The 26,830-nt window shown below is 28.8% G+C and overlaps 7 protein-coding genes across 10 annotated transcripts; 6 read left to right on the forward strand and 1 right to left on the reverse strand.

The window, feature by feature from the left end:
- Window positions 1–10: 10 nt before the first annotated feature.
- On the forward strand, window positions 11–7,464 carry LOC109605302 (uncharacterized). Of its 2 annotated transcripts, none has more exons than XM_049970006.1 (6): window positions 11–334; window positions 388–946; window positions 1,002–1,101; window positions 1,157–1,240; window positions 1,298–1,456; window positions 7,267–7,464. In XM_049970006.1, exons 1-6 carry the CDS (start codon window positions 163–165, stop codon window positions 7,345–7,347), a joined length of 1,155 nt encoding a protein of 384 aa, XP_049825963.1. In that variant the 5' UTR covers window positions 11–162; the 3' UTR covers window positions 7,348–7,464. The 2 variants fall into 2 exon arrangements, with proteins under 2 accessions (XP_049825963.1, XP_049825964.1); XM_049970007.1 differs by lacking the exon at window positions 7,267–7,464 and adding an exon at window positions 1,508–1,728 and having other exon boundaries at window positions 13–334.
- On the forward strand, window positions 1,942–10,094 carry LOC109605301 (double-stranded RNA-binding protein Staufen homolog 2). Of its 2 annotated transcripts, none has more exons than XM_049970005.1 (10): window positions 1,942–2,068; window positions 8,066–8,110; window positions 8,168–8,307; window positions 8,361–8,597; window positions 8,650–8,911; window positions 8,963–9,369; window positions 9,421–9,471; window positions 9,526–9,711; window positions 9,774–9,901; window positions 9,957–10,094. In XM_049970005.1, the coding sequence occupies exons 1-10, from the start codon at window positions 1,957–1,959 to the stop codon at window positions 10,015–10,017; spliced, it is 1,629 nt and encodes a 542-aa protein (XP_049825962.1). In that variant the 5' UTR covers window positions 1,942–1,956; the 3' UTR covers window positions 10,018–10,094. The 2 variants fall into 2 exon arrangements, with proteins under 2 accessions (XP_049825962.1, XP_019877427.2); XM_020021868.2 differs by lacking the exon at window positions 1,942–2,068 and adding an exon at window positions 7,660–7,835.
- A 3,023-nt stretch (window positions 10,095–13,117) lies between these two features.
- On the forward strand, window positions 13,118–14,987 carry LOC126266291 (uncharacterized). Its single transcript, XM_049970008.1, has 6 exons — window positions 13,118–13,580; window positions 13,631–14,198; window positions 14,252–14,351; window positions 14,406–14,489; window positions 14,542–14,700; window positions 14,753–14,987. Exons 1-6 carry the CDS (start codon window positions 13,406–13,408, stop codon window positions 14,810–14,812), a joined length of 1,146 nt encoding a protein of 381 aa, XP_049825965.1. The 5' UTR covers window positions 13,118–13,405; the 3' UTR covers window positions 14,813–14,987.
- Window positions 14,988–17,888: 2,901 nt separating this feature from the next.
- Window positions 17,889–19,797, reverse strand: LOC109605300 (phosphoserine phosphatase). The gene is made up of 5 exons (XM_020021867.2): window positions 19,454–19,797; window positions 18,524–18,658; window positions 18,326–18,471; window positions 18,114–18,275; window positions 17,889–18,058 (listed from the first exon to the last, which is right to left on the reverse strand). Exons 1-5 carry the CDS (start codon window positions 19,585–19,587, stop codon window positions 17,964–17,966), a joined length of 672 nt encoding a protein of 223 aa, XP_019877426.1. The 5' UTR covers window positions 19,588–19,797; the 3' UTR covers window positions 17,889–17,963.
- Window positions 19,798–20,748: 951 nt separating this feature from the next.
- On the forward strand, window positions 20,749–22,103 carry LOC109607192 (uncharacterized). Its single transcript, XM_020023710.2, has 3 exons — window positions 20,749–21,015; window positions 21,073–21,745; window positions 21,799–22,103. Exons 2-3 carry the CDS (start codon window positions 21,073–21,075, stop codon window positions 22,005–22,007), a joined length of 882 nt encoding a protein of 293 aa, XP_019879269.1. The 5' UTR covers window positions 20,749–21,015; the 3' UTR covers window positions 22,008–22,103.
- A 218-nt stretch (window positions 22,104–22,321) lies between these two features.
- LOC109605305 (tumor suppressor candidate 3) lies at window positions 22,322–23,864 on the forward strand. The gene is made up of 5 exons (XM_020021873.2): window positions 22,322–22,575; window positions 22,628–23,059; window positions 23,114–23,405; window positions 23,489–23,654; window positions 23,726–23,864. Exons 1-5 carry the CDS (start codon window positions 22,498–22,500, stop codon window positions 23,739–23,741), a joined length of 984 nt encoding a protein of 327 aa, XP_019877432.1. The 5' UTR covers window positions 22,322–22,497; the 3' UTR covers window positions 23,742–23,864.
- Window positions 23,865–24,869: 1,005 nt separating this feature from the next.
- On the forward strand, window positions 24,870–26,754 carry LOC109607194 (venom acid phosphatase Acph-1). Of its 2 annotated transcripts, none has more exons than XM_020023712.1 (7): window positions 24,870–25,039; window positions 25,199–25,306; window positions 25,603–25,842; window positions 25,895–26,077; window positions 26,132–26,255; window positions 26,308–26,522; window positions 26,584–26,754. In XM_020023712.1, the coding sequence occupies exons 1-7, from the start codon at window positions 24,947–24,949 to the stop codon at window positions 26,716–26,718; spliced, it is 1,098 nt and encodes a 365-aa protein (XP_019879271.1). In that variant the 5' UTR covers window positions 24,870–24,946; the 3' UTR covers window positions 26,719–26,754. The 2 variants fall into 2 exon arrangements, with proteins under 2 accessions (XP_019879271.1, XP_019879272.1); XM_020023713.1 differs by having other exon boundaries at window positions 25,009–25,039; window positions 25,207–25,306.
- The last annotated feature ends 76 nt before the right edge of the window (window positions 26,755–26,830 follow it).

Genomic DNA, 26,830 nt, shown 5'->3' on the forward strand with positions numbered 1-26,830 from the left:
GGGTGGGGGTTTATTTCAAAATTAACATAAAACAATAGTTTTTAAATATCATTTATAAAATTTACTTCATCCATGTGCACTATTCTGTATATAAATATTCTGTGCAGTCATTAATTAAAAATAAATATTTTAAATTATTGTCCAACGAATTAATTTATCAATATGGTGAAAAAAGATTTAGTGCTACAACGCACCATGAATAATTTAAAATTATTGCAAATATGGTCCGACAGTACAAATATTAACTACTTATATGCTAAATATGCTTTATTGGTGCCACTTTTATACGCTGCACCTCTATTAATGGTTTACGATTTCGTCTATAGATTTAAATGTGGGTAAGTAAATTTAACTTGAATTAAAAACTCAATAAATTATTTTCCTTAGCCGGAATTCCTTTTGATGAAGAATTACCTCCAGTATTTTTTTCTATGATAAATGTTACCTGCATGATTGTTCAATTCATGGCTAATATTGAATCAATGAACTCTATACGGCTTGATTTATCTAATATGGAATTTACAATGCCATCTGATTTTGCAAAAACCAGGGACACAGCAAATCGACATTCAACGTTTTACGGTGTTTCTATGTATATGTTTTGCATCTCTTATGCTGCCGCAAATATCTTTGGAGAAAATCCATGTGGGAATCAGATCAAGGGATCAGACATATCTTGCGGCATTTTTCTCCCCTCAATTATGCCATTTAATATAAATTTTTTTCCCGTTTTTCAGTTAATATTTTTGGCTCAATTTTTATCGACAGTACATCTTCTAGTTGGGGGTGCTACCGTAATGTTTATGCTGTATGAAATAGTTTTGTATATTGGAAATAGAATGGAGCACTTATGTATCATATTAGAAACCATTCCAAATCAACGCGATGAAAAAGTACAAAAAGATACGATGAAATTTTGTGTTCAGTACCACAACTTCATCCTTAGGTAAGTCAAATGAATAATAAATTCCATAAATCCTATATATGTATGTTAATTTTAGTATATCAAAAAAAACCTCCCGATTATTTAACAAAATTTTCTGCTTTCACATAATTTTTACTGGTTTAGTTATTGCTGCGCTCATAAATCAAGCTTTAGAGGTATTTATAATAACACATCACTTTTATGTCTTGTATGATAGATGTCATTTTGTAGAATATTAATGCGCGGTTTCATCTCTTCGGTTGGTTAATTGCACTATTTTTAATGTGCCACTCTGGACAACAAATTACTTATATAGTAATACTTTTCATAAATTTCAGAAAGTTTATTGTATTAAATATATGTGTATTATAGAGTGAGAATTTGGGACAAAGGATTATGTTCATGTGTAAGTGGTATAAGCTGAATACTTCTCTTCAAAAGGATTTGCGGTTCATTTTATTGTGTAGCCAAGAACCATTAGTTTTTCCAGCTGGACCATTCGCAGATTTGTCATATGATTTATTCATAAGGGTAATAAGTTATATTCAATTAAAATGGAAAATATAATGTTTTACTTTACAGATTATTAAAACGGCATATTCATATACTGCATTAATCGCAAATACCACGGATGATACTTAAAAAATATTAGAGTAGCTGATATACTCATATATTACACTAAATAAAGTTATCAACTATAATGTATTAGTTAATATACACTCAAAAAAACTTTTGTTCTTTAGCTAGAAACCATTGTTAACTGATTATGTAATTTTAATAAATTTATTATGTTGCGTACATCATTTAGAGACCAGTTAATCATCTAACTAGTTAATAAGCATGCATGTTTTATAACCCACTTAAGATTAACACGTCGTCGTAACTTTTTTATTTATAAAAGTGATAAATAACGCAAACGTGTGGGAAATCTGAATGGGTTAACTATGAAGATTTATTGTTCCTAATCTAAAAATAAAATAAATCATTTTACCGGTATTTCCCCTAATTATTTTTATTAAAAGACGTGGAACATGTTTTCATTGTTTCCCCAATTAATTTTATTTTCCTGGGTAATTTTTAACGTTGGTGGAATATCCATAGAGGATGCCCGGAGAAAGTTTGGCCAGAATCCTTGTATTAAAGGTAACTAACTACGTATTTACTAACTATTCTTTGTACTTTTTCTTATCAGTGTTAATAAATTAAATCATATATATCCACACATCTTTAAGAAGTTTGATGAGTGGATTACATAACCTAACGATTGTATTTTTGGTTATTGCGCTAAATTGGTGTCATATCATTGCAATAAAGTATCATCCGAGTAAAGGCGAAGTGTACCCGTACTCGCCCGAAGTTCTCGTGTTCCCATTCAAAATAATCGCGTGAAAGGTAGAACGGCTCGTTATTTAAGGTTTATATTTCGGGAGCCCGGTTGCTAGTAATTAAGTGTTGCCAACTGTTAAACATGTGGATTCTAGTCAATAGTAGTTCTGAAATCATTCGTAATGCAACTTAACCTAAATTTAATAAACAAATATAAATAGAGATTAATTTCGACGGTATATATTTAAGGGATTGTAAGTACTACTTTGAACAAACTGTTTGACAATAGTTGTCAATGAATAATATAACAGTTGTATATATTGGGTTATTAATCCGTGATAGACTTCTAAATGATAATTTTTCACAGGGTTTAAATCTTAATATAACGTTAACATTTATAAAGTCAAAAACAGTTGGAAACTTATTTGTAGTACATTAATGGATTAGATTAGATGTACAGTTATGTATAACGAACATGTTAATGAAGAATGTATGTAATTTGAAACATTTTTGGATGGGATTAAAAGTAAAAGACCATTTGTACCAATGTAACAATTTTACTTAACATTTGTAAGCAACAACAATTAATAAACAATAATTATTCGCATCATTAAATTTGACAAATTAGGAATATTGCTTGTTCACGTTATGTATTTTGAATCGAATATGAATGTCTAAATCTTTTTTATAGTTACAGTTCTTATTGTTTAATTCGTATAATAATTGTTGTCCTAATTCTAATATATTTATTCTAAAGGTATTTTACTCAATTATCATATTATATGTTGGTAATTAAGAATTATACACTATCATACGATAGTTTTTACCATACTGTATTCGTATTAAAAGTTAAATGTATAATTAAAATAAACAGATAAATTCAAAAATAAGAATATATTAAACAAAACAAAATATAAATATTAAATGTCTATTTTAACAAAATATATTGTAAAATACATATAAATAACAACTTAAATGTAACATAATACAAAATAATTCTATAATTAACAACTAAAATGAAACAAGAGATATAAATACAAAATTATAAAATATAATTGCTATTGAATTAAAAAGGAGGAATCTTACATTTTAGTGAGGTTGGATGTTGGATTTACTAAATAAAATGTCCCATTAAGATAAGCTATTTTGAATTAAAAAACTATAGTCTCATAAGCCATAGATGTTTTGAAAATATTTTGGAATAAGTAATGTTGATTTTTCATTATTGGTTTAGTAATATTTTTTTATATTTTTTATTTTATATTGTTTATTTTTGTTCATCAAGATACATGAAATATATTGTAAATTAATTAATGTAATAAATAATTCAAATATACTATTTGTTTAAAAGTTTAAATGCCACCCAAAAATTCATATAATACAGTAATATATATTAAAAATACAATAATATATACAGTTTAAACTTTTTATTTATTTATTTTTTGTCGTATAGTTAATTGTTAACCAATCACATTTTATCATATAAACAAATATAATAAATACGATACACAATAGTAGTTTTGATTAATCATTAGTACATACTCAAATATAAATAGAAATTAATCTCGATGTCACAGATGTATCTGTTAGGTTAGGTTAGGTTAGGTTAGGTTAGGTTAGGTTAGGTTAGGTTAGGTTAGGTTAGGTTAGGTTAGGTTAAGTTAGGTTAGGTTAGAATTTGTTGTACAAACATGGTAGAAAATGACCTAAGTTTGACCATTATTGTTGTTATTAAAGAATATTATGTCTTCAAAACTATGTCACGTCATAGATCAAACATTTATTAATGCACGCCCAAAATGTGAAATAGATTGATTGCAAAGTTTTTGAGATTTGTTCCAAGTCGTCGGTGTTTGTATAGAGAATTTAACACAAGGAGACGCCGCTCTTAAAATTTAAAATTTTATTTATTATAATCATGTGACATTCTGTGAAGAAACATGTGTATTAATAGTTATTAATTGACAACATTTTTCCAGTATATAAAGTAAAATATTTATTACAATGCTAATAAGAATACTCAAAATAATTTTGTAAGGTTTAATGGTACAATCCATAAAATAAAGAATATGTTTCTATCCATAATTAAAAAGGTTAAACTGCTCCGATTTTCCGTTAAAAACAAAGAACATACCACATTTTTGGATAATTTTAAAACAGGTAACAAATATCAATTAACTTTTTAATTTAATATATCCTGAATATACGATAATAATAGTCATATATTTTAATTTTATATACGTTTGTTGTATCACATATATTTACAAGCCTGTGTGTAATTTTTAATATTATATTTTAATGTTCAAATTTAAAATGTAGAGATAAATAATTGCATAGTTTTTTAAAATGAATATTAGATTTGATTAATTTGATAGATTTGAAAATTGATAATATATGGATATAAAAAAGATATAAACAAAATAACAGAGAAAAATTCACGAGATATTACATACCTTAATATATATATATATATATATATATATATATATATATAATAAACAAAATTATTCAAAGAAATTGTGACATAAAATTACTTGGTTACGTTGTGTTGTTAATAACTAATTTGTTTCAAAATTTGAAAAAAAAAAACACTTGATATTATAAAGAAAAATTTATTTATAAAATTTCACAATTTGTAGATAATGTTTTAATATTTCAATATTTCTGTATTAAAATTATTATTATTATTTAAAAAACTTCATAAACCGTGTCATCAATTTAACGAAGATTCTTCCTTTGTTGACATAAACAATACTTAATTTTTATTATGTACTCGAAGATGACTATAAGTCCTGTAACAAATGTAAAATCATATACATTCAAATAAATTAATGAATCTAATTAAATTATAAAATTGTTTATCATATCTATTTTAGAAATTAATTTTAGGTTACTAAATTAATAACCCTGTACCTACTCCAAAACAGATTTATATCTACTTCGCATATTACAAAATACCTACTCATTTCCACCAGAGTTACCAAGATAAATTTGTACATTCTACGGTTTGCTATACTGGAGACGCAGTTTTTAGTCGACAGCCCCGGTCCAAATCCCTCGAGCCGCTGTACGCCCGAAGGCATGGCGCGGTCGGCTTTCGGATGCCTTCGCATTTATTCGTCTAAAGTCGAGACTTAAGCGAACGATATGGACCCGCTAAATTAATACGCGTTTGTATGAAACAGAAAAAAAGAAAATGTTCTATGTATATAAAAATATATGTCTTTCAATTAAATATTCTTTTAGTTTTTAAAACACATTCTGTTATTATTATTTACAGAACAATGTAAACTACAATTTACAATGTGGAATTGAATATTTATATGAGAACCTTGCACACAAATGTAAAAAGATACAGGTTGCAAATAGGAGTTAAATTTAAAGTATATGAAATTAACTACCATCAGACACGTGTTTTTATAATTTTACAATCCGAATCTATTATGTATAACGTCAGATCCGTATAGATTTTTCTGAAATACAGATATAAAAAAGGTACTGCGCAGGATAATCGAAAGGGTGGGGGTTTATTGCAAAAATAACATAGAACAATAGTTTTTAATAATCATTTATAAAATTTACTTGATCCATGTGCACGGTTCTGTAAAGAAATAGTCTTTGCAGTCATTAATTGAAAATAAATATTTTAAATTATTGTCCTTCGAATTAATTTATCAATATGGTGAAAAAAGATTTAGTGCTACAATGCACCATGAATAATTTAAAATTATTGGGAATATGGTTCGACAGTACAAATATTAACTACTTTAAATATGCTTTATTGGTGCCTCTTCTATACATTTCACCTCTATCAATAGTTTACGATTTCGTCTATAGAATTAAATGTGGGTAAGTAAAGATAACTTGAATTAAAAACTCAATAAATTATTTTCCTTAGCCGGAATTCCTTTGGATGAAGAATTACCTCCAATATTTTTTTCTATGATAAATACTATCTTCATGAATGTTCAATTCATGGCTAATATTGAATCAATGAACTCTATACGGCTTGATTTATCTAATATGGAATTTACAATGCCACCCGATTTTGCAAAAACCAGGGACACAGCAAATAGACATTCAACTTTTTACAGTGTTTCTATGTATACGTTTTGCATCTCTTATGCTGTCGTACAAATCTTTGGAGAAAATGCATGTGAAACATTCAAGGGATCAGACATATCTTGCGGCCTTTTTATCCCCTCAATTATGCCATTTAATATAAATTTTTTTCCCGTTTTTCAGTTAATATTTTTGGCTCAATTTTTATCGGCATTACATCTTCTAGTTGGGGGTGCTAACGTAATGTTTTTGCTGTATGAAATAATTTTGTATATTGGAAATAGAATGGACCACTTATGTTTCATATTAGGAACCATTCCAAATCAACGCGATGAAAAAGTGCAAAAAGAAACGATGAAATTTTGTGTTAAGTACCACAATTTCATCCTTAGGTAAGACAAATGAATAGTAAATTCCATAAATCCCATATATGTATGTTAATTTTAGTATATCAAAAAAAACCTCCCGGTTATTTAACAAAATTTTTGGCTTTCACATAATTTTTACTGGTTTAGTTATTGCTGGGCTCATAAATCAAGCTTTACAGGTATTTATAATAACACATCACTTTTATGTCTTGTATGATAGATGTCATTTTGTAGACTATTAATGCGGGGTTTCATCTCTTCGGTTGGTTAATTGCATTATTTTTAATCTGCCACTCTGGACAACAAATTACTTACATAGTAATAATTTTCATAAAATTCAGAAAATTTATTTTATTAAATATATGTGTATTATAGAGTGAGAATTTGGGACAAAAGATTATGTTCACGTGTAAGTGGTATAAGCTGAATACTTCTCTTCAAAAGGATTTGCGGTTCATTTTATTGTGTAGCCAAGAACCATTAGTTTTTCCAGCTGGACCATTCGCAAAGTTGTCGTATAATTTATTCATAACGGTAATAAGTTATATTCAATTAAAATGGAAAATATAATGTTTTACTTTGCAGATTATTAAAACGGCATATTCATATACTGCATTAATCGCAAATACCACAGATGATACTTATGATAAAAAAATATTACAGTAGCTGATATACTCGTATATTACATTAAATAATAATAAATAATCAATTATAATGTATTAGTTAAAAAAAACTTTTATTCTTTAGCTAGAAACCATTGCTAACTGATTATGTAATTTTAATAAATTTATTATGTTGCGTTTCTAAGTATATTATTTAGAGATCAGTTAATCATCTAACTACTTAATAAACATGCATGTTTTATAACCTAGTTAAGATGAACACGCCCTCGTACCTTGTTTATTTGTAAAAGTGATAAGTAATGCAAACGTGTGGGAATCTGAATGGGTTAACTATGAACATTTATTGTTCCTAACCTAAAAATAAAATAAATCATTTTACCGGTATATCCCCTAATTATTTTCATTAAAACACGTGGAACATGTTTTCATTATTTTCCCAATTAATTTTATTTTCCTGGGTAATTTTTAACGTTGGTGGAATATCCATAGAGGATGCCCGGAGAAAGTTTGGCCAGAATCCTTGTATTAAAGGTAACTAACTACGTATTTACTAACTAGTCTTTGTACTTTTTCTTATCAGTGTTAATAAATTAAATCATGTATATCCACACATCTTTAAGAAGTTTGATGAGTGGATTACATAACCTAACGATTGCATTTTTGGTTATGGCGCTAAATTAATACACGTTTGTATGAAATTAATTAATTTAACATAATTATCTGTTTGAAAGAAAAATATGTAAGGTGAATTTTATTTCCAGGTTACATAATTACAAAAGAAAAAAATTCAAACATTTTTACAAACGGTAAATACACGCAACAAACAATCTTTTTAAATGTATTAATATGCATAATATTTTTAGATAATAGTGGTACTAACCAAGTATATCACTCTTTAGTTGATGTCATTTCAGATAAAGAAGCAAAGTCTGTTTTATCAAAATTACATGAATTAGCTGACTTTAATAATCTTGAATACAAATATACGTTAACTAAAGAAGAAGTATGTAGCTGTTATATGTTTTTCTGTTACATTTTTATATATATTAACCATAGGGTCTTCCGCATGATAAAACTTTTACTGTAACTTTAACGCTTGGTGAAGAAAAATATGAGGGTGTTGGCAAAAGTTTAAAGGACGCACAAAGACATGCTGCCTCCAAAGCTTTGCAAAACACTATTTTGCAACAGCCGAAAAGCGAAAAAGAAACAGATCCTTTAACACCCACAGTTTTACTAAATAATGTGGGCACAAAACTCGGCATTGCTATTAATTATGAATTCGTACCTTTGGTATAGATCACATTTGATAGTTAAAACAATTTTTGTATTTTAAATATTGTAGATTCCAGATTCTAGCGTAAAAGAGAACTTGAAATCAAAAAAATCTTATTCTCAGTTGTTAAATGACAGTATCAATGATCAAGCCCACGTTAAACAACCGGAAATTGATGAAACAAAAGGGCCGTTTAATGTAAAAGTAACGGTAGGTAATGACGAGTATTATGGGTCAGGATATTCAAAGCAGGAGGCTAAACATAAAGCTGCAACCAATGCGCTTATTGGTTTAAAGAATTCTATCCATCAGACACCTTGCTTTTTGGATTGTAAGTACATAAGCTCCCGGTTTTGTTGTGAATGAAACGAATGATTTTTAGCAACGAGTGCTGCGTGCAAAAATTTTAAGGAGTCTCAAAAACATCCAGTCTCTCAAGTCCATGAGGCAGCTCAGATCAGAAATATGGATGTGTCTTTTGAGGTGACTGAAGAGACTGGAAAATCTCACCAGAAAGAATTCACGATTCAGTGCACTTTAGGGAAGTTTCTTACACTTGGTAATGGTAAATCAAAAAGGGAGGCTAAAAAAGATGCAGCAGAAAAGATGTTAGCAAATTTGCCTCATTTACCCGAGATTTCTTTGGAGAAAGAATTTAATTCGTTAAACAAGAAGGGCAAAAAGAAGAAAAAGAGGAAGAACAAAATTGGAAGGACTACCGAGGAGACTTCTTTGTTTGGCGATATTATTAATACAATATTTGGAGAAGAAGCGTTGATGCCTGATGAAGTAAGTAGTGACTTTTATCAGATATAATTTTTGAACGTTTTATTTGCTTAGAATGAGATAAAGAGTGAACCAAATAATAATCAACAAAGGCATACTGGAAAGGTAACGTATGATTAAATTAACAGTCGATATTTCATAAATAATTTTTGAGTTTAGGATACACATAGTTCAAGTAAAAGTAATCAGAAATCAAATAATGGCAACGAACAAAGTTTAAAGACAGCGCAAAGTCATTTACTCGAGCTGTCGAATAAAAAGAAATTTGAGATAAACTTCTATGATTTGGGCGAAAAGGATGGTAGTTCCTTCTCCTTATTGTCTCTTGAAATTAATCCAACTCATGTATGTATTAATTGTGTTAATTTTGACAATAAAATGAGTTAAATTTTTGTTTTCATCTTTAGTTATGTTTGGGAGAAGGAATTAATTCTAAATCATCTAGGGAGATGGCATCTAAATTTGGATTAAGATTATTGTACAAATTAGGATTTGTTGAAGACTTCAAAGTATTACCATATCTTGAAGAGGAAGGGTAATGATATTTCTTTTAGTTTATATTTTTTACAAATATATTTTTTATTTTACAGCGAGTGTCCTTTCGAAAGTACCAGCGTAGTTGTAGATGTTGATTCTGTAAAATCGAAATAATATACATTTTTTTATAATTAATTAGTGAATAAGTTAATTTTACTGTGTGTTTTAAAAATAAATGTTAATTTTTGTAATTTGTATTTTATTTATTATATATTAAATTATATGTAATAATATATCATTATAGAATTTGCATACAGGTTTCAAATTGCAAAGAATTGTATATCGATATATATGTCAAAGCAATGTATGTAATATTACAATGATTAGAATTCAATCCACGATTTTCATTGATCCACTCGTATATAAATATCCAGTCATTATTTTACCTTTAGTCGAGTAAATATTTCTACCAACATGGTTCAAAGAAACATTGTGCTGCAAGGTAACCTTCACAATTTAAAATTACTTGAAATATGGCCAGGCGATAAAAAAATAACCTCGTGGTACTACCTGAAATATATTCTGATGGCGCAAGGCTGCATTGTGCTGCTTGGTTCATTGTATTATTTTTAAGCTGCCACTCCGGATAACGATTGATTTACATAGTAATAATTTTTCACTAATTAAAAAACTGTATTAATTAAATGTATCTGCGTTACAGAGTAACAATCTGGAGGAAAAGATTATGTGCACGTGTAAGTGGTATAAGTTGAATACATCTTTACAAAAGGATTTGAAGTTTATGTTATTGCGCACGCAAAATCCTTTGGTTTTCCCAGCTGGGCCATTCGCAATGTTGTCATATGATTTATAATTAAGTAATAAGATAAATTGAATTAAATAATTTATTTTTTCCGTTTAATTTAAATTCTTACAGGTTCTTAAAACAGCTTACTGCTATTTCAAGAACTACACACGAGATTTCGTTATAGCTTAGTGGCATTTGTTTAGTTTAGAACAACTGGTACCTCAATCAGTATTCTGTTAAATTAATAATATAGTATATCTAGTTCCTTACTTAAAAATACTTTTATTTGATGTACTTTATTAAATGATTTTGAATTAAAATATTTCCTGGGAAGAAATATAATTTATTTAACCTACATTTATCTTAATAACGATTTACTTATTATTGCTGATTATTCGTATAATTCCAAGTAATCACAAAGTTTAAAATTCTAAATATATTTTATAAGATAAAGTGGCATTTATCACAGTTATTTATTTAGTAATATATTGCAATTACCCTGGCAGGTTCACAAATACAATAAAATTTTGCATAGAGCAGCAATACCAACAAAAATCTTGTATTTTATATTGATTTTACTGACCTATTTAAATAATTATATTAAAAACATGAACTGTACCTTTATCATGAAATAAAAATAATTCAGTTATTAGGCGAAGTTTCTTTATAATTTGTAAAGCGAGGGTTATAAATTAAATTCAATTTAACTAACAAGTATATATATTTTAGTAATTTACCTATTAATAAAATATTCTTTGTTGTATATTTTAAAATTACAAGTATATTTTATTAACTTATATCCTTACTGAAAACATCAACAGTAAAAATAAAATATATATTTGACTAATTAATTCGATCAATGATAGTTTTTATATTAAAACATCTTGTGAGATATCGAAGGGTAGCAGCCCGTCGAGGAACAATTCCCTGGAATTCCGTTAAACGATTGGTCTGATAGTAATATTTTCACCACTCCTAATGGTGGAAACTTAATCAATATAAATTCGAATAACCAACAGCTCGTGCAACTTTATAATTACGGAATGGTGGGCTGAATATAAGTTAGATAACTATCTAGTATTGATTTTTTAACATAATTCCTACAACGCGAATTCTGTAATATATTTTAAGCACTATTTATTTAATGTGAACCGTTAAAATAATTATAAAATAATAGTAAAATATAGCAATATTAATTTTGGAATAACATTTAATTTATAATATCTTTTTGTTTTATAATTTGGTGCACCATGCCACGTACAAATTTTTCTGACCTTTTATTACATTTGTCATAGGTTCTTATTTAGATTAATGCAAAGGACAAATGATACTAAACAAAATAATCGGAATTTTTAGGGAGTTACTTTCATTTTGTCAAAGAGAAATCTCAATCTACTTCAGACAAACTTTATTATCCATGGATTATTTTAAAAAATTATAAAATAAAATAAAATAAACATTTTAAAATATGTATACTGTAGTGTTATCCAACATTTCAGTTTTTTATAAATTCAGCTTTTAATCCACGTCATATATTTTGAGAGGTAATGTCTGTGTCTTATATTGATTTTATTGTTCCTATTAAAGAAATTATATGTTAAATAATGTAAATTGCACTTTTAACGTGAAATACACGACATGAAGTTCATTTCTATAAATAGTGAAATCAAAATATTATTATATTATCATTTACTTTATAGTTTAAATTATATATAAAAATATGGTACGCTGAATATTCAAAGACAATTTATTCGAAGAACTAATTTATCTTGATAACAAATCTATTGTTGCAAAATGTTACTGATTGTTAAAGGTGGGAGTAAACTGAGTAAAACTTCAATGGTTACTCAACAATGTTTGCTTAGAATATCACCTTAACAAATATAACATGATAAATTTCCAAGAATATGAGTCCTACAAATATTAGTAAGACATTTCAAAGTTTTTACCAGTTCATCAGTTTTCTACATATTGCCCAAGTCGGTGGCAAAATTAAAAAAATGATCGAATGAAGGGTGGGTTTTGACATCACGCCAATCGTTGGTTGAGGTGGTTCGAAATTGACGTAGTGATTGGTGTGGTAACGGAATTTTCATCGGGCGAGATAACTCACAGGTATGCGTGGGAGACTCTCAGTGGTGGAAACTTGATCGATATAAATCCGTATAACCAACCGCATGAGCACACTTATTAATCTACTATAATTACATGCTTCGGAGCTCTGAAAGGAAATTTCATGATTGGAATAATAAGAGATTACCTAGGAATAGGTTAATATGTCGATCATAATAGATGACAGATGCAAAAATATTCAAGACATATATAATAAAATAAAGACAATATTACTTTCAATTACTAGAATGGTGAGGATTTCATAGTTCTGAGGGCGAGGATCAAAAATCACCAGCAGTTAGTCAAAAAAACAGTAAGAACCAACAAGAATGCTGACTTAGTACACGTCTGACATCTGAATTATCTCTGAATGATTCAGACTCAGATGATTCAGTAAAGTAGGTATTACGAAACATTTCCTAATTTGGATCAACCTTTGTTATACTATCCTATTTTACAATTTAAACAATGTTCCCAATCTCGAATTAAATTTCAGTTTCCATCTTCCTTACGTCAGACTTGAATCCAAAGCCTAAAATTGGTGACATAAAATATGCACAATGTTTTAAATTACATAGAAACATAACATTGATCCAGTGTCGCCATTATACTTCTTCATTCACAATTAATATTTGTATCAACATGGTTGAAAAATATATCGTCCTCCAAGGTACCCTAAACAGTTTAAAATTATTGGGTATATGGCCCGGTAACACAAAAGTAAACGCATGGTATTACTTGAAATATGTTCTGATGGCGCCTCTATTATACGTGGCGTATCTAGTCATAATTTTCGATTTCGTTTATAGATTTAAATGTAAGTAAATAAAAACGTGTAATAAAATTATATGAAATTATGTTTCTTAGATGGAATTCCTTTGGACCTAGAATTAGCTACCACATTTTGTTCCGCCTCAAATATTATCTACATGATTGTGCAATTCATGCTTAATATTGAAGAAATACAATCTATATGTCTTGATTTATCCAATGCGCAGGAGTTTCCTTTACCACCCGATTTTCAAAAAACTAGGAATAATATAAATCAAACATCGAAGATTTATCGTTTATATATGTTTTTTACATGTGTCATTTATGGTGTAATACAAATGTTTACTGGAAACCCATGTGAAGAACTCAAGGAAGCAGTAGATCTAAAACTATTTTGCGGTGTTTTTGTTCCCACCGTTTTGCCATTTAACATGGATTTTTTTCCAGCTCTTCAATTACTATTTTTATTCGAACTTTTGTCGTCAATGCATATTTATCTAGGGGGTGCTTACATAATCTTAATGCCTTATGAAATAGTTCTGTATATTAAGAACAAAATGAACCATTTGTGCCTCATCTTAGAAACTATTCCTAGCAAAAACGACGAAAACGTGCAAAAGGAAACAATGAAACTTTGTGTCCGTTACCACCAACACATCATCACGTAAGACAAAATTTAATAAGGGTCACCTGTTTAAAAAATACATTTCGTTTCAGTATATCAGATAAAATTACTAAGCTATATAGTAAAATTTTCGCAGTTCACATAATTTTTACTGCAGTTGTGTTTGCTTTGCTGGCAAAACAATCTACAAATGTATTTTTAAATAAAAATTATTTTATGCTGCTTAATCTAGATGATTTTTTGTAGAACATCAACGCACAGGTTCATTTCGTCGCTTGGATTATTGCCTTATTTGTATCCTGTCATTCTGGACAAGAACTGACTTATGCAGTAATAATTTTAAATTAAAAAAGTGAATTAGTTAAATATCCCTGTATTATAGAGTGAAATTTTCGAAGAAAAGATTATGTACATGTGTGAGTGGTATAAGTTGAATATCTCTCTTCAAAAGGATTTGCAGTTCATGTTATTGCGTAGTCAAAAGGTCTTACTTTTTCCGGTTGGACCATTCGCAATTTTAAATTATGATTTATTTATAAAGGTGATAAATTAAATTGAATTAAATTTATAAAATAATATGTTTTATGTTACAGATTATTAAAACGACGTATTCGTATTTTATGTTAATTGAAAATTCTTCAAATGATATTTAGAAAATAGAATTTAAGTTGCACTAATACCAACTATAGAAAAATATAAAGCATGTCTCATTTTCAGATGATAGGTTATGTAATTTTGCACTTAGTGGACACTCAAATAATATGTCAAATATTTAATTGTCAAATTCAATATGTCAAATATAGTAGAAAAATTGAAGGTAAAATTCAATAAAACCAACAAACACAATTTAAATTGATTTATTGATTTAATTCAGATAAAATGATGGAGAGATTAAGACAAAATTATTAATAAGACATATAGAATATCCTTAATCAATTTACTCTTATATAAGATCTGAATCAAGCTTCTTGAAAGAGACAATTATACGAGTTAAAAGTTACCTGGTATTGGAGGGCTCCTTATTTCTTTAGTCACTGATATAAATTAAATAAAAACTTTACCTGTATAAAGAAATACTGGAATATGATAGCCATAAATGTGAGTTACATAATTTATGACGCCTCAGTTGTTTAAATTCATACATGACGTTGATCAGAATCCTAAAAACAAGTTGGAGGAGTTGAATCTCACTAATTGAATTCAAAGTGAAGAGACCACTACTCCACTTACTTTATAGAATTCCACGTGGGAGTACAATCAATGAACACACGCACACATCATGTTTTTAAATTTTATTTTTACCTTTATCACTGTCCAAACAAGCCGTTATCTCCACAAACGACACGTCGAATTTCTTCGGTCAACAGATTATTTGATAACGAACAAGTGCCTCGAATTTAGGGCACAGGTGACTTACCCGATGTCAATTGAGGTCCCCTTGGCTTAGTTGTCACACGTCGATTTTTAGCAAGTGGTTTCCGCATGGAAGAGTTAGATCTGGCTGGTTTTATCGGCGAAGACCTATACCTTCCACCAAAGAAACCACTTGCAGCGTTGCATTGCAATTGCACACTGATGTGATGATATCTTTGTAATTTGGATGAAATGTTTAAATTTGAATTACTGGCATATTTACATTTTTTACAAAATCGAGATAACGTGCTTTCTCTTACTGTTTCTTCATACAATTCAAGAAAATTATTAAATCACAAAATAAATATTAAAACTTATTTAACATAGAATCTAATATGTTTTGTACTCAAATTGAGTACTTTGATTTTTATAAAAAATTATTTTTCCAACTTTATTAGAAAAGTAAATATAAAATAAGGAAAAAGTTTACACTCTATATAAAAAAATAAAATTTTAATTTTAAAACAACTATTTAAAATATATTGTAATAAGTTTACACTGAAAATAAATTTTGATTTTAATTTTTATCCATCATAAAATATATTATTATTAAAAGAATTAAATGTATTAAAAGATATAAAAAAATATATCAAAGATGAAATAAAATAATCAACATACCAAAATTTAATTATTTTTGTGTATTTTGGAAAAAACTTATTTGATATTACAAAAAAATATAAAGAAAATTATTTTCCAATAAATTATTCTTTAAAATCTGTTCATATCCCAAAATCAAATGTGGTTTATCACATTAATTGAATTAAATAAATAGTAAAGAAAAAGGCTATACAAATTTTGGTTTTAAAATAAATTATATTCAGTGTAAAATTATTTTTCAATTGCACACTAGCTTACAAGACTTCAAACCATGGATTGGTTAGAGTCTAAAATCTTACCAAAAAGAATTAGAATAAACTTACCAGATCGGAGCACAGACGACTGGAAGATGATTTAAAACCGTCTCTACTTACTATTTATAATCGGGCCCGTCCTATATCGATATCTCCTATCAATAACCAATCAGGATCGATCTTACGCAATAAGAGGGTGAATCTTATATTTTCGCGAAAACAGATAAAAACTCATATACAAACTTTAGACGATTGAATTGTAAATAATTCTAATTCGGTATAATTTAAATTTAATCGGCTTAAGTAAACATAAGATCAAGTGATTTTGTAAGGTGTCTGATGGTAACAGGTGAAAAATAATTATTACTAAACTAAATTGTTTTTCTTTTAAATTATTAAATTAATTATACATTTACTACAGACACATTTGATGCGGTGATAATAACATTTTCTTGTAGGGAATGCAATTTATTTGTTTCAATTTAAATCTAGTTTTATTTTTACTTATTTAAACGCATGAAATGCTTGCAATGTTATCAATGTAAATGTATATTATTATAATGAAATATTTTTTGTAATGTTAAAAAAGAAAATAAAAAATATTTATAACGGTTAGTCATGGTATATCTCTTTGTTGATACAATTTTTCAATAATATCGAAAAATTTCTGATAAGAAATTTAAAACAGAATCCAAGGTAAATTTCTCCATGATATGATATTAAAATGTAAATAAAACATTTGGTACCTAATCTAAAAGCAAATACACTTAAAATTTTGAAATTTTCTTCTGTCAATATATCTTTAAAATTGTTGGAAATGGCCTGGGAATATTGGAAAATGACGACTTACAATAAGATTTTCAGAAAACTAGAAACACAGTCTGTAAATATAAATAAATGTGTCACATTGTATCTTTTGTATTGTTATTATGATACTAAAGGCAAGACAATATAAATACAGCAATATTTTTTTTCAAAAAGGTATTACAAACAAGAAAAAAAATAATTTTTCAATGAAACAAGGCGTTTTAATACGTAAACAATCTTTAATTAATCGTGAAATAAAAATTTGATTTAAGCAGTTTCAAATTAAAATTTCTACTACATGTGTAACTTATTTTAGAATTATTGAAAAAGAGAATTTATAAAATAGTTTAATAATAATATACCTTGAAATGTTTATTTATTCTACTTGCTTTATCTGAAATGCGTAGTAATATATTAAATTAAGTTAATATTTATTTATGATGACAAATCTTTGAGGAAAACACCCAACAAGTAGATGCAAATTACTTTAAATTATCATATAAAACAAAATGCAGATGATTTACTATAATTTAGTAAATTTATAAAGCGAATTCTAGGAACTTTTTCAGATTTTTGACTGTGTAAATTCTCACAGTATTATTTATTTATATATAATCTGGGAGCAAATATTGATGGTGTCTAATGATAAATAAAAAAATTCAAATAAAAAATATTTTATTTTACACATAGTAGCCTAAATAACAACTTTTATAAGTACAATCACAGTTAAAAGCTAACTGTTGAGAACGTCGATGATTTCATTGAAATCTGTAACGAACCACTTGGCCTTAGCTTTTACTGTTGGACGTATAACATTTCCGCCATATCCTAAACATAAAATCAAAATTATTTTAAATAATTTCATTCATTAGTTCCAAATTACCAATGAAACCATCAGCTGGTGGAGACGCTTCAAGATCGGTGGCCCCATCCCCAATAAGAATAACATTTTTATAGTTGTACGTCTCCTTCAGATAATTAATCACCACCGCCTTTCCGCCGCTTTTTGAAGTCGGCTCGTTCTCTTCGAATCCGGCATAATCACCTAAAAATAACAACTTACGAATAATAAATACGCGTTTCGTACCTTTCTACCGTTGTAATAAAATTTCATCCGGTTTGCAAAAACATTTTCGTATGGAATGTTCAATGATGCAGCAATCGGTGCGATAATGCACTTGAATCCGCCGGATATTAGGTAAATGGGAATCCTGCGACTGTGTAAATTTTCCACCAATTTCCTACAAACGACAAATTGTAGATTGGCAAGGAAAAATGTGACGGTGGACATACTTAACACCGGGGGTGAGCGTTGGAGGTTGGGTTTTAATGAATTCTTTTACTTGGGAGAGGGATGGTTTTATGATGTCCAGTCGCAGTTTCAACGCTTCTTGGAATGTCATGGAGCCGGTCATAGCCTTGGCGGTTCTTAAAATTTTAAGAAAATATATTATATACAAAAAACCTAAAATCTTTATTTTTTGTCCGATTTTGACAATTTTTTTTTTTCAATTTTAACACATAAAAATTTGTACTTACTTAAAATGTCACGTTTTTTTGTCTAAAACCAAAATCTACTGAGTAATTTTTTAGACATGAACTAACTAAGTAAATCTAACTACACCACTAAATTAAGCACCCTTTGAAATGGGTACATACCAAATTTCATAAAAATTATGCAATTTATAAATCCTATTTAAATTTATATTTTTCTTATGAATTTATTTTTTTAATTATGTAGTCTATGGAATAAACTGTCAAAATGGGACAAATTATCCTGTTTTTTAATAATTCCAATATTATATATAACTCCTTTACTATCCACTTTTGAATAAAAATTATTCATTATTTATGACGAAAAATCGATTTCTAGTTTTTAAATAAAAAAGAAAAAATTTCAAAAATTTAATTTATTAAATTATAATCTTTTTTCGAAACATGACAGAAGTATGTGAATAATAATAAAGATTTTTAAGAGACCTGTTTATCTCCATTTTATATATAATTGATAAGGTTACATTTGGGCGAGTACTGCTCTGACTGGTGATTCCAACAGGCAAGTGGATATTGTCAAATTGTAACCTAATCGAACCAACATGTTAAACCTTACAACAAAATAGAAATAAATTTATAAAAGATTAAATATAGAACAATTAGACAAAATTTAAGCGTTTTGAACCGTAAGTCAAAGTCGAAATCAACCCATTATTTTAATTTACTCACAAATTAGCGACCTCGGTGCCCTTTTTACAGAATTTCGCCAACTCATCGATACCCTCCTCTCGAATCACGGTCGAATCGACGTCGAAGCAAACCGCGTCCGCGTTCTTAAGAACGTTTTGAATTTTCTGGGCCATCTTTTCACGTGTTAACAATTCGAAATATCCGTTGGAATGGATGGACAATTGTTATTTGTGACTGGAAGGGGTCAGATGTTTTATCTTGTTTATGTATCACGATCGAATTGTATTTGATTGCGTTGTTCCTTATGTGGTAATGGTCTTTTAATTATGTAGTAATGTTTTAACGTGGTCAAATATTCAGTTTTTGAGACAATCTTAACGAGCTGCGTTGCCAAATTTGATCTGGGTATTAATATTAACTACATATAATCCTGAACATTGATGGGAATTTTAACAGTAGTGGTCATTATTGTGGCAACTGTTTAAAATGTTAAATATTATAATATATCCCATGTATCCTCGATAGGATTTAGGTCAGGTGACCTTGGGGGAAGTTTATAAGGACTGAATTATCTTCGTTTTAAGCCCTAAGCAATGTGAACAAGCATTATCATTAACAAAAGTTTTTGCAGGCAGCAGCTAAAAATTTGATAGTATACCATTAACAATGTCCCTTGTGTATATCAGACCAGTCAAGTATCAAATTCCATTTCGACGATTTCATGGAACACCTCGTCTGTACCAGAAGTGAACTCGTCGTTCATTTTTGTACAACCCAATTCTATTTTCATCTAGTGATTTCCATTCAACCATCCAGTGGTCACAATCAAATGATTGTAGGTCATGTAGAGCGATACAAGCTCTTGTAGCGTTTCCTCGCTGACCATCCAGTTGTGTTTAGTATACTTATTTGCTTACAATCACAAAGGTCGGTCTTCATTTGTGGTAGTTTTCCTTGGTATGGGATAGAGCCAGTCTAATAAAATCGAGTACACAAACAGGAAGTAACACTATGCAATATTCCTCTACTCCTCTCACTTAGAGCTGGGTGACTTGCTCAGTGTATAGATTAGAAAACGTTGGAAAGAGACAGCAGCCTAACTGCAATTAATTATAAACCCTGTCAGGGATAGGCTTGCAGTTACATTTCGCGTCCAATATTGCTTGAAGTTCTGGGTAACACTATCTCTCATAGACAATGATTCCCTCTTTCTTGCTCACGAACCACTACATCTTTAATTCCGCCTACCTACCTACCCTCTGTTGTTATGCAATGCATGCAATTATGGCATTTAAGGTGTAACTGTATATCTGTTACAGACCGAACATCAAACTTATAGTATGGTCCCTTTCTATCTCATTTAAGCGCTCATTAAACATTAGTCTACACTGGTTTTGGGGCGTGTCCAACAGTTGTCCTTTTTGCATCCATGCAAAACAATGAACAAAAGTGAATAAGATATATGATCACTTCCCCTGTCTGAATTTATTAGTTTTCAATCCAATTTGCCATGATTTGTAAAACAAAACTAAAATGGTATACCAGTAAATTTCATTCTTAATGTTTATTCCGTTGTGATTAGATCACAAAATATTTTCAAGGTATGTTTGAGGTTTTTTACTCATTAATCAGTTATAACTAAGCAAAATTCTTTACAGATGTCCAAAAATACTCAGACAGATGCATCTGACGGATCGGAAATAAAACCAGAATTTCCTGAAAATTCATATTTATCAGAAAATGAAAAAAGTTTCTTTGAAAGTGAACAAGAACCTCAAGAATTCAATGTGTTAGATACAAGATACACTTTCATATATCAATGCCCGTTGTGCTTTTATAAAGATAGATATCTGAAAAATGTTTTGAAACATTTCAAAGTTGTTCACAAGTTAAAGTTCGAGTTTCAAAACGTTCAGTTTAAAAAATTTGCCAAGTTCGATGTGTGGAAGCGACAATTAGAGTTAGACACAGGCACCCACTATCAACTTTCGTGTGCAAAAAGGATTGGTAATTTGACATATAATTGTCATCATTCAATAAAACCAACGATTATTGGTACAAATGTAATTTATAACGTCTGTCCAGCCAATATCGTCGTTATTCCGACCGCCACGAATTATTTGGTACACCTCACTAAAACACATTTAGGTCACGAAGACATTACATTAACCCATTCCGAGAGAGAGCAAATTTTCGAAGAACTTTTGGGAACTGTCTCATTACCAATCATTTTAGATGAAGCAGCCGAATGGTCCAGGCATATGCAAACAGTGCATCCTTTACACAGGACTTTGTTCGAAATTCCACCAATTTGTAAATCACACCCTGAAAGTATGTGGTTGTTTTTTTTTTATTTTTTTGTTTCTATTAACACTATTTTTTAGATGGGGATGAGGCGTCAGCTAGAGAAGGTGAAAATGATTTAGAAGCTGAAAAATTTAAAATTCTGGAAACCGTTTCACAAACGCTAGACAAAGTTAATACGGTAAATGGATTGTGTTCGATGAAATATGTTGTTGACACAATGGATCCGCTTTTGGATTATGTTCAAGACAGCGTTTCATTAAACCTTACAAAGTCTTATTTAGATTAAAGCATTTTTTGATTTCTTTACCTAAATTTGGTTATCATATCGATGTTTCCGTTTTATATTTGCAATATAATTAAAATATAAATGTTGAAACAGTAAAAATAATGTTTTATTTATTTATAAGTAAAAAAATAATAACAATAATCAAATAAAAAAACAATGAACAAAAATTAAAGTACGGCTCTGTTCTAGAATCATTTTCTAGGGATTTTATTTATATAACGTTGGCAATAATTTCCTATGATTCTACTATGTATTTTTCTTATATTATAAACACTAAAAATTTAGATAAAACGTTTTAGTTATCAGTAATAAATTTATTCAAGTATTTCGTCTTAATTTAATTTATTCTGAAGGAAAATTTTTAAATCACGCGGTTGGTTAAAGTGGGTTTTTGAACTGCCAACTGGGAGTTTACACGTTGACATATTTGACATTCCAACACAAGCAAAAATATATTTTCACCGGGGCTGTGTTTTTAATAAACTTACAAATGCAGATGTTAAAATTGAGTATATTACTCTTAGCCACAATTGTATTGTATCATGTTGATGCTCAAGCAAGACGCCAGGTACAGTATAAATGGCACATTTAATAGAAAAATATCACAAGGGGCATTTTAGGCGTCCACCTTGGCGGAAAGAGTCCAACAGCTCACAGATATGACGAATAAACGAACGATTTTAAAGTTTAACGCCAACAAGTTCCGCGAATTTGTCAAGTCCACGCCAAGGAACTACTCTGTTGTGATAATGTTTACCGCAATGGCATCACAGAGACAATGTATGGTGTGCAGACAAGCTCACGACGAGTACACCATTGTGGCCTCATCATACCGATACTCTCAATCCTATTCCAATAAACTATTCTTTGGTATTGTTGACTTTGATGAAGGATCAGACCTATTCCAAATGTTACGATTAAATACAGCCCCAGTTTTCATGCACTTCCCAGCAAAGGGTAAACCAAAGGGTCCTGACACCATGGACATACAAAGAATTGGATTTGCTGCCGAAACTATTGCCAAATGGATTGCTGAAAGAACTGATGTTCAAGTACTGTTTTCCAATAAGTTTATTTGTTGAATTCTTATGAGATTATTTTTGTAGATCCGCGTATTCCGTCCACCAAACTACATGGGTACATTTGCTTTAATTTTAGTATTTTCATTTGTGGCCATCATTTTGTACTTAAGAAGGAACAACCTGGAATTCTTGTATAACAAGACAATGTGGGGTGTTGGAGCATTATTCTTTACATTAGCTATGACCTCAGGACAGATGTGGAACCACATAAGAGGGCCTCCATTTATGCACAAAAACCAAAATGGCCAGATTGCTTACATACATGGTTCCTCACAGGGACAATTTGTTATTGAGACTTATATTGTTATGTTATTAAGTATCCTTTTGTAGTTAATTGTACTCTTATTTTAAACTTCAAAACAATTAATTTATGGATGCTTTCCTTAATGTTTTCAATAGATGCGGGCGTTGTTATTGGCGTAATTTGCCTGACTGAAGCAACCAAAATTAAAGGTGACCACAAGAGGAAGAAGTTCTTGGCTGTTGCTGGTTTGATTTTGGTCTCAGTGTTCTTTTCACTGTTGTTGTCAGTTTTTAGGACAAAAACACAGGGTTATCCTTATAGGTAAATTATATAACAATATTTTTGAGTCAAATATTTTTATTATAGTACTAATGCTCCTTTTTCTTTTTCAGTTTCTTGTTTAAATAGATTACTTCAAAAAAGTTCATCATATATTTATTTATATGAATTCACATCTTTTAAAATATTAGTGTTTTTTCTAATTGTTGTGATATGATGGAAAGTATATTAAATGAAAATGTTTTTAATTGATTATGTGTTTTATTTTATACAATGTCAATCCTAAATTATTAGATAAAAGTTAAGTTAATTTTAAAATATTGATAATTGTGTTAAGCTCAATTTCGTGAAACACCTTTCATAGTATTTTATAGTGTCACCTTTTAATTTTATTTTGAAGAAGAAGAAGCTATATTGTTTACTATTAGACAAACACTTTAAAGAAACATTTTATTAATTTTATTTATTAATTATTATTGTTTAAAAAAATTATGAAACTAAATTAGGAATTTTTTTATTCATTGATCCATTTAAAAAAAGTTCGGTCCACATTCGTTAGTTTCTAATAAAATTTTGGGCTAATGCAAAAAATTATTTAAATTTCTTTTTAAACTCGAATAGAAAATGAAATTTCAAACAGGTTTGATAACTGCCGAAATTGAAGTCACGAGATCTATATTTACATATTTATGAGCATCTGTATTAGAATTTTAAAGTTTAATTCACATTTATTTAAATTGCTAAACAGCTTTTATTTATTTAATATTTTTTAAACTATATAAACGGATGATTTTTTTAAATAAATAATATTTTGAAGTTTATTTTCCCTAAATAAAGAAATAAAATTCCAAATTTTTATTACTATATTGTTAAAATTATAAATTATATTTATAACTATTAAAATTACTTTTATAATACAGAATTATAATAGAATAAATTTAATATTTAATATATATATATATATATATATATATATATATAATGCATTTGCTCCTATTTAATTTAAAATTTAAACGAAAAAACCTTAAATTATTACTTATTCAGTTCTTACTACCTGTTAAAAAGTGATTAACGAACTTGTTAAACTGGGTTTCAAGTTCCTTACGCATTATCATCCCGATCATAATGTGACCTGATAATCTATTAAAAATTAATCATTCCTAATTTTATTTTGATAATCTACTCGTCAATTAGTGAAATATATATCCATTTTTTATAATTTACCATTTGAGTACAAAGATGACTACCAGTCGGACACGTGCCTTTAGGGTATATATTTAAAAGTAAGACAAAACCGTCACTAAATCTGCCGTGAACGCTGAAGTAGTGCTAAAATGCACTTCTGGTACGGAGCACTGTTAGTTTGCGGACTAATTTGTGGCAGATGCGCGGATGAAAACGATGACACCCTAGTTTTGGTCCATGTGGTAAGTATATTTCATATATTTTATAGAATTACTCTAAAACTCTTTGTCATTAATTTATTCAGAAAAAATTAAATTTTGTTTTTCCATTCAACAATATAAATTTATTTTGTTTCTGGCAAGTTTAAGAGAGGCTATATGAAAATCTTATTATTAAAATAGCTTTTTAGGCATGGGAACAGAACGGCGCATGGTAAATTGGAACTGTACCCCAAAGATCCCTATTACAACAAAACTTATTTTCCGATTGGCCTGGGACAGCTAACAAACGTAAGCAATAACTTAAAAATAATTGTTTCATATTATTTACAGACATCTTCATATTTACCTAAATGTGTTTGTTGGAATCTATTTGTTCATTATAACAAAAGAATGATTAGATTAAAATATGAATATATTATATTTTAAAGTGTGCAAATTAGTCTATTTAGTTAATAATAGTAATTGATATATGATAATACCTACACATGTCAGTTATCTTTTCAAGTGTTCAAAAACACTAATTTTTTGCATGTTAAGATTAAATAAATAACTAATTATTTCGATATTTATATTTGTTATTTTAGGCTGGCAAACTTAAGGAATACCAAATTGGTGTCCAGTTAAGAGATAGGTACAATGAATTTTTGGGCGAAACCCTTTACCCTAACATGATTGATGCAAGATCGACAAACTACAACAGAACGAAAGATTCTTTATTGTATTGTTTAGCTGGTCTTTCGCCTCCGACTGGATCAGAAGTTTGGAGTGACTCTTTGGCTTGGCAAGCAATCCCCATAAATTATTGGCCAATTGATAAGGACGAGGTTAACTTAATTGAAAACAATTCTTGGTCGTTTTATGCACAGTTTTATTTAGGTACTTTATGGAATCGGATGCCCGAATTATAAGAAGTTGTACGAGGAGAACAAATACTTGCCAAAGTATCAAGCAGAATATGATTTGCACAAGGAACAATTTGAATATATTTCAGAAAATTCTGGGCTTAATGTTACTAGTTTTGAAGATATTTTCAATTTATATTTTGGTATATCGACTGAAGTAAGCTGCTTTAAATTAAACTCGTTTCTTGAATTAAACTTTAATATATTAAAGGTGGAATTTGGTTTGGAACAGCCAGAGTGGCTAAAGAAAGTCTGGCCAGATATAATAATTGAATTAGCCGTAAAAGAATATCATATAGCAACTGCAACTACAGAATTAAGATCGTTGACTTCAGGTATGGTTTATTTCCTTTGTTCAAATCTTTTATAAATCACCTTTTCCTTTAGGTTATTTTTTAAAGAAGATTGTGCAAGATTCCAAAAATAAAATCAAAGAAGATCCAGATGATGAATTCAAGAAGAAGTTATATTTGTACTCAGCCCATGAAACTAACATTTCTCACCTTCTAATCACGCTGGGAGTGTTTGATGAAATTATTCCTAACTACGGTTCTTATGTGATCTTCGAACTTCACAAGATCAGCGGCGTATATGGCTTAAAAGTAACATATAAAAATTAATATTATGTTATGCTTATTGTACTTAATATTTATTTATTTTCAGATTTATTATCAAAATTATGAATCGAGCGAACCAAAATTGATGAAGTTGCCCGGATGCGACGAGTTTTGTCCACTTGACCAGTTTAATTCTTTGTATGAAGAATATTTCCCAATTGAAAATGCCTGTGGTTATTGAAATGTTGTGACACAATTATATAAATAAATAAATCAAAATAAATTGTTTGTTTAATTTTTAAATACATCCTCATTTTAATTTTAGATTATTAATAAAATATTGAAAGAGTTGA

This window comes from Aethina tumida, chromosome 7, assembly GCF_024364675.1.
Source record: "Aethina tumida isolate Nest 87 chromosome 7, icAetTumi1.1, whole genome shotgun sequence".
NCBI lineage: Eukaryota > Metazoa > Arthropoda > Insecta > Coleoptera > Nitidulidae > Aethina > Aethina tumida.

Bases quoted from the DNA above. Each gene is read 5' to 3' on its own strand.
- LOC109605302 (XM_049970006.1), top strand. From the start codon at position 163: ATGGTGAAAAAAGATTTAGTGCTACAACGCACCATGAATAATTTAAAA. The intron at 335-387 runs GTGGGTAAGTAA...TATTTTCCTTAG, and splicing joins TTTCGTCTATAGATTTAAAT to CCGGAATTCCTTTTGATGAA. The intron at 1,241-1,297 runs GTAATACTTTTC...TGTGTATTATAG, and splicing joins GACAACAAATTACTTATATA to AGTGAGAATTTGGGACAAAG.
- LOC109605301 (XM_049970005.1), top strand. From the start codon at position 1,957: ATGTTTTCATTGTTTCCCCAATTAATTTTATTTTCCTGGGTAATTTTT. The intron at 8,111-8,167 runs GTAAATACACGC...TAATATTTTTAG, and splicing joins TTCAAACATTTTTACAAACG to ATAATAGTGGTACTAACCAA. The intron at 8,912-8,962 runs GTAAGTACATAA...AATGATTTTTAG, and splicing joins GACACCTTGCTTTTTGGATT to CAACGAGTGCTGCGTGCAAA.
- LOC126266291 (XM_049970008.1), top strand. From the start codon at position 13,406: ATGGTTGAAAAATATATCGTCCTCCAAGGTACCCTAAACAGTTTAAAA. The intron at 14,352-14,405 runs GTATTTTTAAAT...GATTTTTTGTAG, and splicing joins TGGCAAAACAATCTACAAAT to AACATCAACGCACAGGTTCA. The intron at 14,701-14,752 runs GTGATAAATTAA...TTTATGTTACAG, and splicing joins ATTATGATTTATTTATAAAG to ATTATTAAAACGACGTATTC.
- LOC109605300 (XM_020021867.2), bottom strand. From the start codon at position 19,587: ATGGCCCAGAAAATTCAAAACGTTCTTAAGAACGCGGACGCGGTTTGC. The intron at 18,659-19,453 runs GTGAGTAAATTA...TAAAATTTTAAG, and splicing joins GGCACCGAGGTCGCTAATTT to AACCGCCAAGGCTATGACCG. The intron at 18,276-18,325 runs GTAGAAAGGTAC...TGTTATTTTTAG, and splicing joins GATGAAATTTTATTACAACG to GTGATTATGCCGGATTCGAA.
- LOC109607192 (XM_020023710.2), top strand. From the start codon at position 21,073: ATGTCCAAAAATACTCAGACAGATGCATCTGACGGATCGGAAATAAAA. The intron at 21,746-21,798 runs GTATGTGGTTGT...ACTATTTTTTAG, and splicing joins TTGTAAATCACACCCTGAAA to ATGGGGATGAGGCGTCAGCT.
- LOC109605305 (XM_020021873.2), top strand. From the start codon at position 22,498: ATGCAGATGTTAAAATTGAGTATATTACTCTTAGCCACAATTGTATTG. The intron at 23,060-23,113 runs GTACTGTTTTCC...TTATTTTTGTAG, and splicing joins CTGAAAGAACTGATGTTCAA to ATCCGCGTATTCCGTCCACC. The intron at 23,406-23,488 runs GTATCCTTTTGT...TGTTTTCAATAG, and splicing joins TTATATTGTTATGTTATTAA to ATGCGGGCGTTGTTATTGGC.
- LOC109607194 (XM_020023712.1), top strand. From the start codon at position 24,947: ATGCACTTCTGGTACGGAGCACTGTTAGTTTGCGGACTAATTTGTGGC. The intron at 25,307-25,602 runs GTAAGCAATAAC...TTGTTATTTTAG, and splicing joins GCCTGGGACAGCTAACAAAC to GCTGGCAAACTTAAGGAATA. The intron at 26,256-26,307 runs GTATGGTTTATT...CTTTTCCTTTAG, and splicing joins ATTAAGATCGTTGACTTCAG to GTTATTTTTTAAAGAAGATT.